The sequence below is a fragment of the Salvelinus alpinus genome, chromosome 9 (assembly GCF_045679555.1).
Source record: "Salvelinus alpinus chromosome 9, SLU_Salpinus.1, whole genome shotgun sequence".
Lineage (NCBI taxonomy): Eukaryota > Metazoa > Chordata > Actinopteri > Salmoniformes > Salmonidae > Salvelinus > Salvelinus alpinus.
Window position 1 is genome coordinate 83,162,243 of NC_092094.1, and position 20,289 is coordinate 83,182,531.

Consider the following 20,289-nt stretch of genomic DNA (forward strand, 5'->3'; position numbering starts at 1 on the left):
AAACAAGTGACCCCAAACTTTTGAACTGTAGTGTATATTACAACATATGCTGTAATTGTAAAGTAGGTCAGCGTTTAGGCCAGTTTAGTTAGGCCACTTCGATTTGATTAGCAAATGACTTCAAAACGGTAGATCACTTAAACAGTTTCTCTGTGTACTCATGAGTAATGGCCATAGCAACAACCATAACAGCTATGTGAGTAACACAGTGCTTGAAAGACGTTGCTCAATACATTACAAACTATTCACACCATGATAACTGGCTACTACTACCCTAAACATAATAAGTGAAATGTTTGTGTGTAGACCAAGTGCTGTGCGAGAGAGACAAATGGTGCAGTCTAGATGAACTCTGTTTGCCACATTTAGACACTTGAAAACATGAGTCCTCCTACACCACATGCTCACCATCAGGGCTGTATTTTGGCCTACCTCACAGCCTGCCTTCCCAGCATTGTCCCCTTCCTCCATGTCTCTGAGGAGCTCCTCGAGACGATACTTCTCCTCCTGTGTCATCTGCACTGGGCCTCCAACACCACTCGCCAACTGTCATGTTTGACAAAGTAGTGACAACAATCATTCATCAGATCAGATTGTAGTTACTTTCAAATCAGGCCCCTGAGTCTTTGAGTTGAAGAACTATATATATTTCCCATTGGGGAAAAAATAACATGAGTAATGTGAGACTCCAAAGTCATGTGAGAGTCTGACACTGCACTTTGCCCAACATGAACTTTGACATACCTCAATATTTTTCTTCACAAAGTCTTGTTTATTTTTGCCCCTGGGACCCCCACTCTGGCTGCCTTCTGACTCGTCTGCCCTCTCTTCGTGACCCACTTCAGCCAAGTCTGCTGCTGTGGTGTTGAGGTCCTTTTCACCTGTGTGGGAGTCAGTGGCGGTTGGTACAGTTTTAGGTGAAGGAGGATTTATTTTTTATTTTTTTTATGAGCATGGCCTTATTTCTATTACAACATATTGGATGACTGTCATTCATATTCCATTCACCCAGTGCAATGTAACATTGATAGGCTACTACATGAATGATACTCAAATTTTCCATATACCCATCATGAGGTTGCTACAACCTAGCCTATGAATGAAAGTTTACAATGTAGATGCACACAGGTCGAGAGAACATTTTGCCTGCATCTAGCTGATCTAGGGTGGACAAATTCAAATATGTTTATCCCCGTTTCGTTCCATTTGCATTCTGTTTTAGATTTTTTTTTTTACAGAATCAGCGGAATGAATAGACCCCTGACCACACGTAAACACAGTTCACTTTCATATCAGCCAGGTTGTATTCCTTCTCGCATCTATGCGCTCTCCTCCTCTCACCTTTTCCCTTCGCTTGCGGACTTCAATACACAACACATCAGCTGTATATGACCAGGCAAAAAAAACATTCCAAACCAAACCAAATAACAGCTACAAAGAGCCTACATTGTTGTCACCATATTAGCTAAAGTAACTTCATAGTCAATATAACTAATGCGTTAGTAAACCAGCTACAATCATGTAGTACAGTGTACAGTCAGTAAGCAGTTCTGCAGTTTCACAGTCAGTCCCCGGTGGCAATAAATTAGTAAAACCAAAAGCTTTCCTTGACTTGGAAGAGTTCCAGTGTTGTGTTGGATAGTTATAGCCAGCTAGCTAACATAGCATCCCTTGGTTTCAGCCGGGTGTTTGAGTAGGCTAAACTAGTTAGCTGCATTTGCTAGCTAAGTAAGTGAAAAAAAGAAAGAAATATATCTATGCCCCCTTTCTTTTGCTCCCTCTCGCTTCTCCTTCATTTTTTAAAGAAATTAATTTGTTTAAAACTGTTCAACTATTGTCTTTCTCTCTCTTTCAGTCAACTACGACCACATTTTATACACTGCAGTGCTTGCTAGCCGTAGCTTACGCTTTCAATACTAGATTCCTTCTCTGATCCTTTGATTGGGTGGACATGTCAGTTCATGCTGCAAGAGCTCTGATAGGTTGGAGGCCGTCCTCAGGATGTTGTCATAATTACTGTATAAGTCTATGGAAGGGGGTGAGAACCATGAGCCTACTAGGTTTTGTATTGAAGTCAATGTACCCAGAGGAGGACGGAAGTACACCATGGTGCTACCCTACATAGTGCTATTGAAGCTACTGTTGAACTTCATTGCAAAACAGTGTGCTTCAATCAATTATTTGGTGGTTTATAGTTTATATTAATTATTTGTGGTTATACAGTGCATTCGGAAAGTATTCAGACCCCTTCACTTTTTCCACATTGTTACATTACAGCCTAATTCTCAAACGGATTAAATAAATAAAAAGTCCTCATCAATATACACACAATACCCCATAATGAGAAAGCAAAAACTGTTTTTAATATAAAAAATAAATAAAAACGTATTTACATAAGTATTCAGACCCTTTGCTATGAGACTCGAAAATTGAGCTCAGGTGCATCCTGTTTCAATTGATCATCCTTGAGATGTTTCTACAACTTGATTGGAGTCCACCTGGGGAAAATTCAATTGATTGGACAGGATTTGGAAAGGCACACACCTGTGTATATATAAGGTCCCACAGTTGACAGTGCATGTCAGAGCAAAAACCAAGCCATGAGGTTGAAGGAATTGTCCGTACAGCTCCGAGACCTGATTGTGTCGAGGCACAGATCTGGGGAAGAGTACCAAAACATTTGTGCAGCATTGAATGTCCCCAATAACACAGTGGCCTCCATCATTCTTAAATGGAAGAAGTTTGGAACCACCAAAAATCTTTCTAGAGCTGGCTGCCTGGCCAAACTGAGAAATCAGGGGAGAAGGGCCTTGGTCAGGGAGGTGAGCAAGAACCCGATGGTCACGCTGACAGAGCTCCAGAGTTCCTCTGTGGAGATGGGAGAACCTTCCAGAAGGACAACTATCTCTGCAGCATTCCACCAATCAGGCCTTTATGGTAGAGGGGCCAGACCGAAGCCACTCCTCAGTAAAAGGCACATGACAGCCCGCTTGGAGTTTGCCAAAAGGCCCCTAAAGAACTCTGACCATGAGAAACAAGATTCTCTGGTCTGATGAAACCAAGATTGAACTCTTTGGCCTGGATGCCAAGCGTCACGTCTGGAGGAAATTTGGCACCATTCCTACGGTGAAGCATGGTGGTGGCAGCATCATGCTGTGGGGATGTTTTTCAGTGGCAGGGACTGGGAGACTAGTCAGGATTGAGGGAAAGATGAACGGAATAAAGTACAGAGAGATCCTTGTTGAAAACCTGCTCCAGAGCGCTCAGGACCTCAGACTGGGACAAATGTTCACCTTCCAACAGGAAAACGACACTAAGCGCACAGCCAAGACAACGCAGGAGTGGCTTCGGGACAAGTCTCTGAATGTCCTTGAGTGGCCCAGCCAGCGCCCTTGAACCCAATCAAGCATCTCTGGAGAGATCTGAAAATAGCTGTGCAGTGACGCTCCCCATCCAACCTGACAGAGCTTGAGAGGATCTGCAGAGAATAATGGGAGAAAATCCCCAAATACAGGTGTGCCAAGCTTGTAGCTTCATACCCAAGAAGACTTGAGGCTGTAATCGCTGCCAAAGGTGCTTCAACAAAGTAGTGAGTAAAGGGTCTGAATACTTATGTAAATGTGATATTTCAGTTTATTTTTAATACATTTGCAAACATTTCTAAAAACCTGTTTTTGCTTTGTCATTATGGGGTATTTTGTGTAGATTTACAAGGAGAAATAAACAATCAATTTTAGAATAAGGCTGTAACGTAACAAAATGTGGAAAAAGTCAAGGGGTCTGAATACATTGCGAATGCACTGTATTTCGTAGTTCATCTAAAAAGGATTACTTTTTCAAAATGTTTCACTATTTTTATTTTTATTAAATTTACTGAGGATGGTCCTCCCCTTCCTCCTCTGAGGATACTCCACTGCTGGGAGCCGTTCATGCATTTTTGGATTCCAGCAGGTAAACGTGTAAACTTGGGAGTTTAAGAACCTGCTGGCTCTGTCTAATATCATCCTGAGACGTTCTGGAGAGACATTGTCAACAATCTAAGGAAGTATTCCAAATGACCTTGTATCAATTAAACTTCATGCATGTTATGTTTCTGGACCACTGAAATACATGCAATTGAAAAGGGCCCACTCCACAATGTTCATGGCTCTCAAACTATGACTGAGTGACATGTCATCCAGCAAACAGCAAATTCAAAAGATGGGAAAAGTTGTTCATGGATAGTTTGGAGGGAAAGATGTAGTCTATGTGGTGTTTTCAGGAATGAAAGCACCAAGAAAACTGAATACACAGTGAAACTACAAAATAGTTACATTGTTTCCTAGGGTTATACTGCCATCTAGCGTAAAATAATAAAACTACATTGCAATATAGTCCTAACGTTGTTACAGGACTAGTTACAGTGTACATTGGCCTACATACACATATATGAGCAACTTAATGATGTAAAGTGTATAATTGTGTTCCAGCATATTTAAACAAACTCACTTTCCTCCACTTGTCTGTTGTGTCTTTCATACTCTTTGTCAGGCACTTGAGTCCCAAACACAGGAGCAAAGTCCAATTCTTCACTGGATCCGTGAGCTAGGGTGAATGAAAACTGATTATTACACATAGCCTGTATATTAATAGCAAATTACCATATTCAAATTCTGAGACTGAATCTAAATAACGTTATCAATTTGCTGTGACATATCCCATACAAAAAAAAAGCTGATCGAAAATGGTGATAAAAAAATTAAAAAAAACGTGATTTATACTGTATATCTTGGAATAGTAATTTGGCATATGTGTACATTGTCCTCAAAGCTCCAGTTAATGTGCATTGTAAACAGTATCCACACTGATCTGCGTTCTGGAATTACTGTTTAATATTTCACTTACCACTGGAAGGAGCCAGTGCCAAAAACATCCTTGTATTTTCTGCTTCATCTGCCCATTCTGAAGATCTGTTGGGCTTTATCTGCTGCACAGAAATAGGTAGGGAATACCCTTTAACAGATAGACATTCTTAAAATGTAATTTAATGTGTGTATTCTGCGTATCCCTGTGCTTACCAATAGTTCCTGCCATAGTTTCTGATGGAGCTCCTTTCCTTTTCTCTTGACCTCTTTTTCATTTGAGATCCTTGAAGCCAAGATTTTGTCAAGTATTTTCATTTTCTTGATGGCCTTCTGGAGTTCTGGATCTTCGTTCTCCTCATCAGATACATCTCCAATGGAGTGATCTGGAAATTCATTCAAAGAAATGCATGCATACAAATATGTTCATCCGTTTTCTTTTCAGTATTCTACTTCCTAAAATGTCATAGTGATATGTACTTATGCCTACCTTTCTCAGGAAGACTTTCATCTGGAGACTTGAGGTTTTCATGTGAGTTGCTGTGATCCTAGGAAAGTAATTGTAACATCTATTCAAACCACAGGTTCTAGGCCCATTGATGGGGAAAGTCAAGAGGCAGTCATGTTTACAGTTAAAAACAGTATAATTATTTTAACATTCCATCTTAAGGGCTTTCCAGACAAGAAGCGGAGTCAAAGTTTCCCATGAATTTCGCTTTTGCGCTTTCAACATTGCAGCCGGCTTTAAAGGCGAGTCGAAACTGACGAATCTACAAATCACCTTGCATCATAAATAACTACTCAATATTATTTAAATCTTTCTTGGGCACACCTTGGTGACGCAAATGACGACTTTTCAAATCAGAAAAGTCTACCGATTATGGATATACTGTACCTTCGGAGGTGGGAAAAGTGTTGCCAAACAGGCACGGATCAAGAAATAACCAGCAAGGTGGGTATATGTTACAATAAGAAACCTTAGAGGCAGATATATATACAGTACCAGTCAAAAGTTTGGACACACCTACTCATTCAAGGGTGTTTCTTTATTTTTACTATATTTCTACATTGTAGAATAATAGTGAAGGCATCAAAACTATGAAATAACACATATGGAATCATGTAGTAACCAAAAAAGTGTTAAACAAATCAAAATATATGTAATATTTGAGACTCTTCAAAGTAGCCACCCTTTGCCTTGATGACAGCTTTGCACACTCTTGGCATTCTCTCAACGTTTGAATGGTAGTATATTTAAAGCAACGTTTAGGATAAAGGTTAGGGTTGGCTTGCCTTGTAAGAACTGGGTAACAGTAAAAGACAAAAAGACAAGTTAAGAAAACACACCAAGATGCTCTTAATATTTCTGTATAGTTCAGAAAGGTATCAAAGTTTAGAGTTAGTTAACCGCCTTCTGCCACCATTCATGTTCTACTGGTTGAATATAGGCTACACTGCTCTCAAACTGCTCGGACCCTTGCCTAATAATAAGGGCGGCAGGTAGCCTAGCAGTTAAGAGCATTGGGCCAGTAACTGAAAGGTCGCCTGTTCGAATCCCTGAGCAGGGATTGTGCCCTTGAGCAAGGCACTTAAGCCTAATTGCTCCTGTAAGTTGATCTGGATAAGAGCATTGACTAAAATGTAATAAATCAGACTGTGATACCAATTATTGGTATACAGTCTGAAACAGAGCACTGCAAAAACTTGGAAAGTTTCCATACAAGCCAGAATGAAGAAATCAAATTACATTTGAACTAATCTTGTTCCCAGACACTTCCACCCAAATGTCTGGTGGACCAACGCATCAAACTTGGCCTTTGTTTGCCAAAACAGAAAGACCTGGGGCCTGTTGCACAAAAGTAGAATTAAGACATCCGGGATAAATGACTCAGCTGAGCTCAATGAAGCCAAAACATGTGCGTCCAGGCTTAATTGGTTGCACAAAGACCAAGCCAGGATGAGCAGACACGGATTCATTAAGCCAGGTGAAACCAATCCTGGATAGGTGCGCGCTCACGGCTCACTCAAATAGACCCCGCCACAGATCACAGATTAACTGATTTACCATGGCAACTAGAGCCGCGTACTTTTCCCCGTCGGAAGCACAAATCCTCATGGAGGCATACGAGGAGGTAAAATATATAATTAAGAAGAAAGGCAACACCGCCACAGTGATAAAGCAAAGAGAAAAATCGTGGCAAAGTATTGCAGACCGCCTGAATGCGTAAGTAGTGCACAATTACACACTCACCGCTCCGCTGAAACATCACAATTACAATTCAAATATTTAATTCACATCTCCAAAAATGCAGTTGTACTGTAATTATGAAACGGTTAAATTTTTAATTGAAATGCACTGCAGATATGAGTGAAATTGTGTAAAGTAACTCCATCACACTGTATAAAGCTATGATAAATTTTTTGATATTTTTACTGAAAACAAGACAAAAATACCAAGTAATTTTTTGCAGTGTGACTCCATTAAATGTGTGTGTGTGTGTGTGTGTGTGTGTGTAGATTAAACATGAACGGGCCAAAACGGACATGGCAGCAGGTCAAAATCAAATACAAGAACATTCTGCAGAATGGTATGGTCCCTGACTAATATTTAACAAAGCACAAGCATATATTGTACCCAGAAGGTGCCTGCTCACACATTGTCTGTACTGTTTTAGCAGTGAAAAAGAATACCCACAGACAAGGCACGGGTGGTGGGTCACCAAAGGCTGACCTTACCCCAGCAGAGGACATGGCCTTGGAGCTAAATAAAGGCAGGCCCGTCTTAGAGGGGATCCCTGGGGGGAAAGAGACGAGCATAGGTTCCTCCCAAGATGCCACCCGCTTCATTCAAGGTATGTCCTTCCATCTCTACATGGGATACAACCACATTCATATTGAATCAATTTGGACTGTCTGACTTTGGTTTACCTATTGTCTTGCAGTGTCTGGCAGCACTGTGTTCCTGTTAGAGCCACCAGCACAAGCACCAGACGATGCTGATCCAGTGAGTACTCCATCAAAGGCATACTGTAGGCCTGGCATGTCTTGTCTACTAGCTTCAATATGAATCCGATTAAATGTGATAGGGTGAAGGCCCCAGTGCAGCAGCAACAGCACATGATGGAGACGATGATGAGGAGGAGACCATCTCTCTGGATTCCAGAAGGCATGAGGTATCATGTTAAGACTGTGAAAGTACTATTTACTCTACAATGGTGAGGAGTCCTCATCAAAATCAAAAAATCTAATTTCTTTTACAGGACCCAGATGCTATACAGTGGGAAAACCAGCCTGGCAACATAGTGCGTATTAATAAAAGGACACCACATCCTGCCAAATTCCAGCTGCGCTAATTGTATTGTGTTCACAGAGCTCACAAGCTATCAGAAAGTTGTATGGCAACCACCTCCGGCGCCAAATAGAACTGGCAGACATAGACATTCAGTACAAGAAGAAAAAGATGGAAAATCTTGCACTGGAGTCCGAAATAAAAAAGAGGACAATTAGTAAACTGGACCTTGAAATAAAAAAACTTGAGAGGGAGGTAAGATATGCCTTCAATGTACACTGTATGCTAACTGTAACACAAATGTATTAATCATTATTTTTCTTTCCTCCCCCAGCTCCAAGAAGATGACACAGCTCAAAATAAAAATTAGGTATATTCTCGTAAAGTCAAGTGAGCCATGACATATGAGCTCTTATTGTGAGCACACAGGACGGTGGCATCTTTCTAAGGTTTTTTTTATTTTCCCAGCAATCAGTACAACCAAGTCATCGTTATAAGGCATCGCCCTCTTTTGCCCACCCCCCCAGCACCAGGTGTGGCCACTAGCCTATATGAAGGCCCAAAATTGTGTGTTCCTTTCTGCTCTGACAATGGCATGCCCATTCGTGCGAGATGTGGTGGATGAAGAAGCACTTGTGCTGAGGAGAGCCTTCAGGCGAGAAAGGGTCTTCAGGGACCGGTTGGACCCACTGGCCTTCCCTGATGACCATCTATATGAAAGATACAGGTTTTCTGCAGATGGCATCAGGTATCTATGCAGACTACTGGGTCCCAGGATTAAGCACCGCACTGCACGGAGCCATGCACTGAGTGTGGAGCAAATGGTTTGTGTGGCCTTGCGCTTTTTTGCTAGTGGAGCCTTCCTGTACTCAGTGGGGGATGCAGAACAGCTGAACAAGGCCACAATTTGCCGCACAATAAGGAGTGTGTGTCTGGCTATCAAAGCATTAGCAGATGTCTTCATCTCCTTCCCTGGCCACAGAAGACTCTGTGACATCAAAGAGGAGTTCTATAGGATTGCAGGTAAGAGGATCTACAAATTACAGGACAACTGTTAACACATAGTAGGATACTCATTACTTTGTGTGACAGGTTTCCCCAATGTCATTGGTGCAGTGGACTGCACACACATAAGGATAAAAGCCCCCTCAGGTGCCCATGAGGCCGATTTTGTGAATAGGAAATCCTTTCACAGCATTAATGTTCAGGTGAACATAACTTTTTGATATTGTCCATTGACGAACACTCTGCATTGCCAGTGATGTGCATTGATTGGTGTAATATTCCTCATCTTATGATTTCAGATGGTCTGCAATGCTGACTGTGTGATCAGCAATGTTGTGGCAAAATGGCCTGGCTCAGTCCATGACTCCAGAATCTTTCGGGCCTCTGAAATCTATCAGTGCCTATCACAAGGTAAGCCACACAACCCCTATTTATAACCATCATGGCTGTGTCAAGAATATCACTGTGTTTATGAGGTAGTAATGATGAGATTTTGTGTTGACAGGTGAATTCTCTGGTGTGTTGCTGGGAGACAGGGGGTATGGCTGCCAGCCTTTTCTCCTGACACCTTTCACAGACCCCCAGGAAGCACAGCAGGCCTACAACCATGCCCATGCCAGGACCAGGGCCAGAGTTGAAATGACCTTTGGCCTCCTGAAGGCACGCTTTCACTGCCTTCACAAATTAAGGGTCAGCCCTGTTAGGGCATGTGATATTACTGTGGCTTGTGCTGTCCTCCACAATGTGGCCTGCCTGAGGAAGGAGAGGGCCCCCAGAGTGCCACCAGCCATGGACTGGGACAATCCGGCAATCTTCCCTGATGACGACAGTGGTCGGCTGCTGAGGGACCAATATGTGTTGAATTATTTTAGTTAGTATGTGTGCTTTCAATTTTGGTTAAATATGTCCTGCGGTGGCAGAGGAATTTGGGTTTTTTTGGGTTCGTTTTTTGACGAATTTGGCCTCTTATGATGTTTGTGCGGTATACTGTGTGTAATACAAGGCTGCAGGGAGGCTACTGCATCCATTCATTTGTCTGTTCAGTTGATGTGTATGGATTTGTCCTGCATTTATTTTAGTGTGCAGACATGCAGGGTGTGTTATATACAGACCTTTGAATGTGTATGTATCATTTTGTATAATATGCTTGGATTCTGTGCTTTCCATCTTGTAGAGTCACTGTGACTTCAGTTTCGAAAGGAGCTGATGGTTTACCTGCTTTGTTTTGTCCTTATTCAATAAAGGAACATAATGTTACACATTGTGTTTTTATATTCATATGGAATGTGTATTTGTTTATATGACAGAGTACTAGGGCCACACTGAAGAAAAAGGATAAAGTCATAAATTTATGAGGCTGGTTCTTTCTGCAGAAAAGCTACATATTGTTTTTACAGTTTTGATACTTATGACAATGTGATACTTAATATTCTGGCACATCAGCATGTCTTTGTTTATGAAACCATACTGAAGTACAATTTCACGAAATGCCCCACATCTGTCATTTTAACAACTGTCCTCCTTTAAAACAACTGGTTACAATATTATGACTTGTGTTTTTTTCCCCTCTGTGGCCCTAATATTCTATCATTTTATATATAGCCTTATAGTCTATGGGAAACTGTAAATTATCTAATGATAGCAACATCATCTAAAAATCATTTTTTATCCCAAATCATTGAAATTAATGATCACAAACGTTTAAATAATAACAGTGGGTCTAGTTATATGTGATAACAATGTATAGTGAGCAGTGAAATAACTATTGGTTTCCATTTGTGGTGACTGCTGACTGACATTAGGGATGAGATTAAATAGATCCTGGAATTTAGCCTGGTCTGGAGCAGGCTAGCTCCACAGAATAAATCTCCATGGTAATTTATACCATAACATATCCTCCTGCCCCCTATCCATCTTTAGTGCAACCGGATTACGGATCAATTGAGCCAGGATCACCAAGATATCCTGGCTTAATCCCTTATCCTAGTTTTGTGCAACAGGCCCCTGGACATATTGGCTTTGGCTTAATCTGCCAACCAATCATCTACTACAACACACCTCGCAGCTGTGTGATTCAAATACTTTACTCAGCAGGTCACTTCCATAGACTTCTATGGTCACTCCCACTAAGGCCAACACTGAATCATTGATATACCAGGCTTATAGCCTGGGGATGAGGTTACATTTGAACTTACTCTACCGGTTGTCTGTGTGCGGTTAGTCCTTCAGTGGGTCAACATTTTTGCCAAAATATCCATAGGAAAGTATTATTTAAAGTACTGCTGTTTAAATTTCTATCACATGCGCAAAACCATGTAAAACAGCTGCAAGACTTCAGTTAATATGCATGAATTACATGCATGTGTCTTAGGTCTCGAGCAAACAAATATTCACCACACACTGAGACTTGTGTTGAAGTCGGTTTAATAATACTTTCCTGTGGATATTTTGTCTACCCAGACTCAAAAGCCACCATCAAAGCCTCCAAACACAGTACAAAAGTGTAAGAAACTCCATCACACCAAATTATTATAAGGTCCTCAAATGGTTCTTGAACAAACATGCACAGCAACCACACAACACAGCCTCTACATGGGACCTTCAGGTACAAAGCTCCAACCTGGACAGTTAGCTAACAGAACCAAATATGGTGGTGCTTTTATACACTGAGTATACAAAACATTAAGAATGCCTGCTCTTTCCATGACAAAGGCTGACCAGGTGAATCCAGGTGAAAGCTACAGTATGATCCCTTATTGATGTCACTTGTTACATCGACTTAAAATCAGTGTAGCTGAAGGGGAGGAGATGGCTTGAAAATCGTTCTTTAACCTTTGAGACATGAATTGTGTATGTGTGTCATTCAGAGGGTGAATGGGCAAGACAAAAACTTTAAGTGCCTTTGAACCGGGTATGGTAGTAGGTTTGTGTCAAGAACTGCAATGCTGCTGGGTTTTTCACGCACAACAGTTTCCTGTGTGTATCAAGAATGGTCCATCACCCAAAGGAAATTGTGAAACATTAACCAAATACTATCAGGTTCAAACTGTGTCCCCTTCTTGACACATTATTCCAAATGTGTTTTCTTGACTTGACCCTTGACTTCTTGAGGAGCATATGTTAGGTAATCTTGTTCTACACGCACAAAGTGTGCATGTAAGTACATTACCAGCTTATTGTTAGGGGCATCATCGCTCAGGACCACCAGGGACGTCGGGCTGGGATGAAAAACTCTCCCGACGTCAGGCAGTGACACAGTTGATACACGGCTACCCGGGCGAGAACGCTCGTTGGATGCCGGGCGGGAGATATCATCTAAACTGCCTCTCGTAATATCCATGGGTGCTCTGGTAACGTTAACGTAACCCAATATTAGAATAGAGCATTTTGCAATAATTATATAGGTAAATAAATCAAATGTTCTATTGTATTTTTCGTTAAATTATAAATATAGTCTAGATACCTGATAGCTGTGTAGGCAGGCGTGGTGATGTTTTTCTTTCGGGGTGGTATCTAAGGACGCAAAAGACCCGGAAGTGGTAACTACAAACTTTGAATACTAGCCATATGTATTATTAGTATCGCGGTTGGTGCAATCTGGAATCCTTGGGAAGATGACATTTAAAATGGTAGGGTTAGGTTATAGTTAGGGTATATGGGTTTAGAGTAGGGACGTCCCAAGGATCGCAGATTGCACTAACATTAGCTTCACAGAAGCAACCCGTAGAAGCATCTATCCACATGACTTCCCGTTTTCAGATGTTGCCTTCAAAATACAAGTCCGAGGTAAAACGCTATGTGTATGATACGATATCAATCTTTTTTTCAGCTTTGCATAGTGCGTAATGTAAAAATGTGCTTTTAAAAAAGTATAACCAAATCGGGGAAAATGTTTACGAGCATTTCTACTTCATATAAGATAAATAATATAATAAGGGCTCGAGTGGCGCAGCGGTCTAAGGTACTGCATCTCAGTGCAGTACCTTAGATCTTTTTGGCCTTCCTGTGACATCGGGTGCTGTAGGTGTCCTGGAAGGCAGGCAGTCTGCCCCCGGTGATGCGTTGGGCAGACCGCACCACCCTCTGGAGAGCCCTGCGGTTGCGGACGGTGCAGTTGCCATACCAGGCAGTGATGCAGCCCGACAGGATACTTTCAATTCTACCTTGTTGCGCATTCTTCACCACACTGTCTGTGTGGGTGGACCATTTCAGATTGTCATTTATGTGTACGCAGAGGAACTTGAAGCTTTTAACCTTCTCCACTGCGGTCCTGTCAATGTGAATAGGGCCATGCTCTCTCTGTTGTCTTCTGAAGTCGACACAACCTTCCTGGGACGGCAATTGCTCGGCCTCTGACTGCAAGGCACTACAGAGGGTAGTGCGTACGGCGCAGTACATCACTGGGGCTAAGCTGCCTGCCATCCAGGCCCTCTACACCAGGCGGTGTCAGAGGAAGGCCCTAAAAATTGTCAAAGACCCCAGCCACCCCAGTCATAGACTGTTCTCTCTACTACCGCATGGCAAGCGGTACCGGAGTGCCAAGTGCAGGACAAAAGGCTTCTCAACAGTTTTAACCCCCAAGCCATAAGAGTCCTGAACAGGTAATCAAATGGCTAACCGGACTATTTGCATTGTGTGCACCCCCAAACCCTCTTTTTACGCTGCTGCTACTCTCTGTTTATCATATATGCATAGTCACTTTAACTATACATTCATGTACATACTACCTCAATTGGGCCGACCAACCAGTGCTCCCGCACATTGGCTAACCGGGCTATCTGCATTGTGTCCCACCCACCACTTGCCAAACCCTATTTTACGCTACTGCTACTCTCTGTTCATCATATATGCATAGTCACTTTAACCATATCTACATGTACATACTACCTCAATCAGCCTGACTAAACGGTGTCTGTATGTAGCCTCACTACTTCTATAGCCTCGCTACTGTATATAGCCTGTCTTTTTTACTGTTATTTTATTTCTTTACCTACCTATTGTTCACCTAATACCTTTTTTGCACTATTGGTTAGAGCCTGTAAGTAAGCATTTCACTGTAAGGTCTACACCTGTTGTATTCAGCGCACGTGACAAATAAACTTTGATTTGAAATCCACGAAAAGCTCCTTCGTTTTGTTGAGGTTATTTTCCTGGCACCACTCCGCCAGGCCCCTCACCTCCTCCCTGTAATCTGTGTCGTCATTGTTGGTGATCAGGCCTACTACTGTTGTGTAATCTACAAACTTGATGATTGAGTTGGAGGCGTGCGTGGCCACACAGTCATGGGTGAACAGGAGGGGGATGAGCACGCACCCTTGTGGGGCCCCAGTGTTGAGGATCAGCGAAGTGGTGTTGTTTCCTACCTTCACCACCTGGGGGCAGCCCATCAGGAAGTCCAGCACCCAGTTGCACAGGGCGGGGTTCAGACCCAGGGCCCCAAGCATAATGATGAGCTTGGAGGGTACTATGGTGTTGAAGGCTGAGCTCTAGTCAATGAACAGCATTCTTACATAGGTATTCCTCTTGTCCAGATGGGATAGGGCTATTGCATCATCTGTGGATCTATTGGGGCGGTATACACATTGATGTGGGTCTAGGGTATCAGGTAAGGTGGAGGTGATATGATCCTTAACTAGCCTCTCAAAGCACTTCATGATGACAGAAGTGAGTGCTACGGGGTGATAGTCATTTAGATCAGTTACCTTTGCTTTCTTGGGTACAGGAACAATGGTGGACATCTTGAAGCAAGTGGGGACGGCAGACTGGGCTAGGGAGATATTGAATATGTCAGTAAACAAACAGCACAGGAATGAAATCATCAATATGCATTGATCACATCTTTACTAATGCTGCAGAAATGTGCTTGAAAGCAGTATCCAGATCCCTCGGATGTAGTGATCATAATATAGTAGCGACATCTAGGAAAACCAAAGTTCCAAAGGCTGGGCCTAATATAATGTATAAGAGGTCATACAATACGTTTTGTAGTGATGCTGTTGAATATCTTTTGGTCCGTGGTGTTTAATGAGGAGCAAACAGACACTACACTTGACACATTTATGAAATTGCTTATTCCAGTTGCTAATAAGCATGCACCCATTAATAAAATGACTGTAAAAACTGTTAAATCCCCATGGATTGATGTGGAATTGAACATTTTTATGGTTGAGAGGGATGAGGCAAAAGGAATGGCAAATATGTCTGGCTGCACAACCGATTGGAAAATGTATTGCAAATTGAGAAATCATGTGACTAAACTGAATAAACAGAAGGAAAAAAATCCTATGAAACCAAGATAAATGAAATAAAGAATGATAGTAAAAAGCTTTGGAGCACCTTAAAACTTCTTATGGCTGCAATCCCGTTAACGGGATAATATGACAACAGCCAGTGAAAGTGCAGGGCGCCAAATTCAAACAGAAATCTCATAATTCAAATTCCCCAAACATACATGTATCTTATACCATTTTAAAGGTAAAGGTACCTTGTTGTTAATCCCATCAAAGTGTCCGATTTCAAATAGGGTTTACAGCGAAAGCACACCAAACGATTATGTTAGGTCACCGCAAAATCACAGAAAAACACAGTCATTTTCCCTGCCAAAGACAGGAGTCACAAACAGCAGAAATAGAGATAAAATGAATCACTAACCTTTGATGATCTTCATCAGATGACACTCATAGGACTTCATGTTACACAATACATATATGTTTTGTTCGATAAAGTTCATATTTATATCCAAAAACCTGTTTACATTGGCGCCATGTTCAGAAATGGCTCCAAAATATCCGGAAAATTGCAGAGAACCATGTCAAATAACATAAATACTCATCATAAACTTTGATGAAAGATACATGTTTTCCATAGAATTAAAGATACACTTGTTCTTAATGCAACCGCTGTGTCAGATTTCAAAAAGCTTTACGGCAAAAGCACAATATTCAATAATCTGAGAACAGCGTTCAGCCACAAAAGGAAGCCATACAGTTACCCGCCAAATTGTGCAGTCAACAAAACTCATAAAAAGCATTATAAATCTTCACTTACCTTTGCTGATCTTCGTCGGAATGCACTCCCAGGACTCCCACTTCCACAAGAAATGTTTGTTTTGTTCGGTAATGTCCATCATTTATGTCCAAATAGCTATTTTTGTTAGCGTGTTTGGTAAACAAATCCAAAGTCAGGAAGCGCGTTCACTAAAAGCAGACGAAAAGTCAAAAAGTTCCGTAACAGTCAGTAGAAACATGTCAAATGATGTATTGAATCAATCTTTAGAATGTTTTTAACATAAATCTTCAGTAACGTTCCAACCGGAGAATTACATTGACTTCAGATGTGCGATGGAACAGAGCTCCCCCCTCTCATGTGAACGCGCATGGTCAGAGCATGGTCAGGTCATGATAGACCTGACTAATTCCTGTCTCCTTCGGCTCCACTTCACAGTAGAGGCATCAGACAAGGTTCTACAGACTGTTGACATCTAGTGGAAGCCGTAGGAAGTGCAAACTCATCCATATCCCACTGTCTATTCAATAGTGGCTTGGTTGAAAATCGACCCACCTCAGAATTCGCTCTTCCTGTTTGGATTTTTTCTCAGGTTTTTGCCTGCCATATGAGTTCTGTTATACTCACAGACATCATTCAAACAGTTTTAGAAACTTCAGAGTGTTTTCTATCCAATACTAATAATAATATGCATATATTAGCAACTCGGACTGAGGAGCAGGCAGTTTACTATGGGCACCTCTGTGCACCTTTCATCCAAGCTACTCAATACTGTCCCTGCAGCCATAAGAAGTTAAATGAAATTCTGGTCAAAATTCATTCATCACAAAACCAACTGATATTGCCAACTACTTTAATGATTTTTTCATTGGCAAGATTAGCAAATTTAAGCATAACATGCCAGCAACAAATGCTGACACTACACATCCAAGTATAACTGAATAAATTATAAAAGACAAGCATTGTAATTTTACATTCCATAAAGTTAGTGTGGAAGGGGTGAAAAAATTATTGTTGTCTATCAACAATGACAAGCCACCGGGGTCTGACAACTTGGATGGAAAATTACTGAGGATAATAGCGGACGATATTGCCACATCTTCAATTTAAGCCAACTAGAAAGTGTGTGCCCTCAGGCTTGGGGGGAAGCAAAAGTCATTCCGCCACCTAAGACTAGTAAAAGCCCCTTTCCTGGATCAAATAGCCTACCAATCAACCTGTTACCAACCCTTAGTAAACTTCTGGAAAGAAATTGTGCTTGACCAGATACAATGCTATTTTACAGTAAACAAATTGACAGCAAACTTTCAACATGCTTATAGAGAAGGACATTCAACAAGCACAGCACATACACAAATGACTGATGATTGGCTGAGAGAAATTGATGACAAAAAGATTGTGGGGGCTGTTTTGTTAGACTTCAGTGCGGCCTTTGACATTATCGATCATAGTCTGCTGCTGGCAAAACTTATGTGTTATGGCTTTACACCACCTGCTATATTGTGGATAAAGCGTTACCTGTCAAACAGAACACAGAGGGTGTTCTTTTAATGGAAGCCTCTCCAACATAATCCAGGTAGAATCAGGAAATCCCTAAGGCAGCTGTCTAGGCCCTTTACTTTTTCAATCTTTACTAATGAATTTCCACTGGCTTTGAGGAAAGCCAGAGTGTCTATGTATACAGATGACTCAACACTATACATGTCAGCTACTACAGCGACTGAAATGACTGCAACGTTTAACAAAGAGTTGCAGTTAGTTTCAGAGTGGGTGGCAAGGAATAAGTTTGTCCTAAATATTTCTAAAACTAAAAGCATTGTATTTGGGACAAATCATTCACTAAACCCTAAACCTCAACTAAATCTTGTAATAAATAATCTGGAAATTGAGCAAGTTGAGGTGACTAAACTGCTTGGAGTTACCCTGGATTGTAAACTGTCATGGTCAAAACTTATTGATACAACAGTAGCTAAGATGTGGAGAAGTATGTCCATGACAAAGCGCTGCTCTACCTTCTTGACAGCACTGTCAACAAGGCAGGTCCTACCTACCCTAGTTTTGTCACACCTGGACTACTGTTCAGTCGTGTGGTCAGGTGCCACAAAAAAGGACTTAGGAAAATTGCAATTGGTTCAGAACAGGGCAGCACGGCTGGCCCTGGATGTACACAGAACGCTAATGTTAATAATATGCATGTCAATCTCTCCTGGCTCAAAGTGGAGGAGAGATTGACTTCATCACTGCTTGTATTTATGAGAGGTATTGACATGTTGAATGCACCGTGGTGTCTGTTTGAACTGCTGGCGCACAGCTTGGACACCCATGCATACCCCACAAGACATGTCACAAGAGGTTGCTTCAGTCCCAAAGTCCAGAATGGACTATGGAAGGTGCACAGTACTAAATATGAACCGTCCAGAGTAGTGATTGCTAATCAGGCGGGCAGGTGCGGGCAGCGATCGGTTGAAGAGCATGCATTTAGTTTTACTAGCATTTAAGAGCAGTTGGAGGCCACGGAAGGAGAGTTGGATGGCATTGAAGCTCGTCTGGAGGTTTGTTAACAGTGTACAAAGAAGGGCCAGAAGTATACAGAATGGTGTCGTCTGCGTAGAGGTGGATCAGAGAATCACCAGCAGCAAGAGCGACATCATTGATGTATACAGAGAAGAGAGTCGGCCCAAGAATTGAACCATGTGGCAGTCCCATAGAGACTGCCAGAAGTCTGGACAACAGGCCCTCCGATTTGAAACACTGAACTCTGTCTGAGAAGTAGTTGGTGAACCAGGCAAGGCAGTCATTTGAGAAACCAAGGCTGTTGAGTCTGCCGATAAGAATGCGGTGATTGACAGAGTCGAAAGCCTTGGCCAGGTCGATGAATACGGCTGCACAGTAATGTCTTTTATCATTGGCTGTGATATCGTTAAGGATCTTGAGCGTGGCTGAGCTGCACCCATGACCAGCTCGGAAACCAGATTGCATAGCGGAGAAAGTACGGTGGGATTCGAAATGGTTGGTGATCTGTTTGTTAACTTGGCTTTCAAAGACCTTGGGAAGGCAGGGTAGGATAGATATAGGTCTGGAACAGTTTGAGTCTAGAGTGTCTCCCCCTTTGAAGAGGGGGATGACCGTGGCAGCTTTCCAATCTTTGGGGATCTCAGACGATACGAAAGAGAGGTTGAACAGACTAGTAATAGGGGTTGCCACAATTGCGGTGGATAATTTTAGAAAGAGCAGGTCCAGATTGTCTAGCCCAGCTGATTTGTAAGGTTCCAGATTTTGCAGCTCTTTCAGAACATCAGCTATCTGGATTTGGGTGAAGGAGAAATGGGGGAGGCTTGGGCAAGTTGCTGTGGGGGGTACAGAGCTGTTGACCGGGGTAGGGGTAGCCAGGTGGAAAGCATGGCCAGACGTAGAAAAATGCTTATTGAAATTCTCAATTATTGTGGATTTATCGGTGGTGACAGTGTTTCCTAGCCTCAGTGCAGTGGGCAGCTGGGAGGAGGTGCTCTTATTCTCCATGGACTTTACAGTGTCCCAGAACTTTTTAGAGTTTGTGCTACAGGATGCAAATTTCTCTTTGAAAAAGCTAGCCTTTGCTTTCCTAACTGCCTGTGTATATTGGTTCCTAACTTCCCTGAAAAGTTGCATATCGCGGGGGGTATTCGATGCTAATGCAGTGCACCACAGGATGTTGTGCTGGTCAAGGGCAGTCAGGTCTGGAGTGAACCAAGGGCTATATCTGTTCTTAGTTCTACATTTTTTGAATGGGGCATGCTTATTTAAGATGGTGAGGAAGGCACTTTTAAAGAATAACCAGGCATCCTCTACTGACGGAATGAGGTCAATATCCTTCCAGGATACCCGGACAAGGTCGATTAGAAAGGCCTGCTCGCTGAAGTGTTTTTGGGAGCGTTTGACAGTGATGAGGGGTGGTCGTTTGACAGCGGACCCATTACGGACACAAGCAATGAGGCAGTGATCGCTGAGATCCTGGTTGAAGGATATCCGGTGATATGGTAGAGAGAAGCAGTCCGATATGCTCTGGGTTGATATCGCGCTGTGCAGACTGGCAGGTAATTGTCCGAGCTAAGGCTGGCTGATGCCGGGGGAAAAGGTGAGGACCGCTAGCAGTGGCTAACAAAGACTAGC

General features: G+C 42.2%; 2 protein-coding genes across 3 annotated transcripts in view; one reads left to right on the plus strand and one right to left on the minus strand.

The window, feature by feature from the left end:
* The window catches only part of fsip1 (fibrous sheath interacting protein 1), a 52,584-nt gene extending 39,703 nt beyond the window's left edge, over positions 1-12,881 (minus strand). The window contains exons 1-8 of one of the 2 annotated variants that reach the window (XM_071327463.1): positions 12,599-12,881; positions 12,305-12,482; positions 5,332-5,389; positions 5,058-5,227; positions 4,885-4,963; positions 4,489-4,584; positions 745-881; positions 433-546 (exon numbers count right to left, since the gene is read on the minus strand). In XM_071327463.1, coding sequence (XP_071183564.1) covers positions 433-546; positions 745-881; positions 4,489-4,584; positions 4,885-4,963; positions 5,058-5,227; positions 5,332-5,389; positions 12,305-12,475 — 825 coding nt within the window. In that variant the 5' untranslated portion in view covers positions 12,476-12,482; positions 12,599-12,881. Of the gene's footprint in view, positions 1-432; positions 547-744; positions 882-4,488; positions 4,585-4,884; positions 4,967-5,057; positions 5,228-5,331; positions 5,390-12,304; positions 12,483-12,598 lie in introns of both variants that reach the window. The other variant, XM_071327462.1, reaches the window with a different exon arrangement.
* On the plus strand, positions 6,691-10,413 carry LOC139530778 (myb/SANT-like DNA-binding domain-containing protein 4). Its single transcript, XM_071327464.1, has 11 exons — positions 6,691-7,065; positions 7,359-7,429; positions 7,517-7,693; positions 7,784-7,845; positions 7,928-8,014; positions 8,102-8,143; positions 8,212-8,385; positions 8,465-8,500; positions 8,599-9,153; positions 9,435-9,546; positions 9,641-10,413. The coding sequence occupies exons 1-8, from the start codon at positions 6,908-6,910 to the stop codon at positions 8,498-8,500; spliced, it is 807 nt and encodes a 268-aa protein (XP_071183565.1). The 5' UTR covers positions 6,691-6,907; the 3' UTR covers positions 8,599-9,153; positions 9,435-9,546; positions 9,641-10,413.
* Positions 12,882-20,289: the final 7,408 nt, after the last annotated feature.

Bases quoted from the DNA above. Each gene is read 5' to 3' on its own strand.
- LOC139530778 (XM_071327464.1), top strand. From the start codon at position 6,908: ATGGCAACTAGAGCCGCGTACTTTTCCCCGTCGGAAGCACAAATCCTC. The intron at 7,694-7,783 runs GTATGTCCTTCC...ATTGTCTTGCAG, and splicing joins TGCCACCCGCTTCATTCAAG to TGTCTGGCAGCACTGTGTTC. The intron at 8,144-8,211 runs GTGCGTATTAAT...TTGTGTTCACAG, and splicing joins AAAACCAGCCTGGCAACATA to AGCTCACAAGCTATCAGAAA.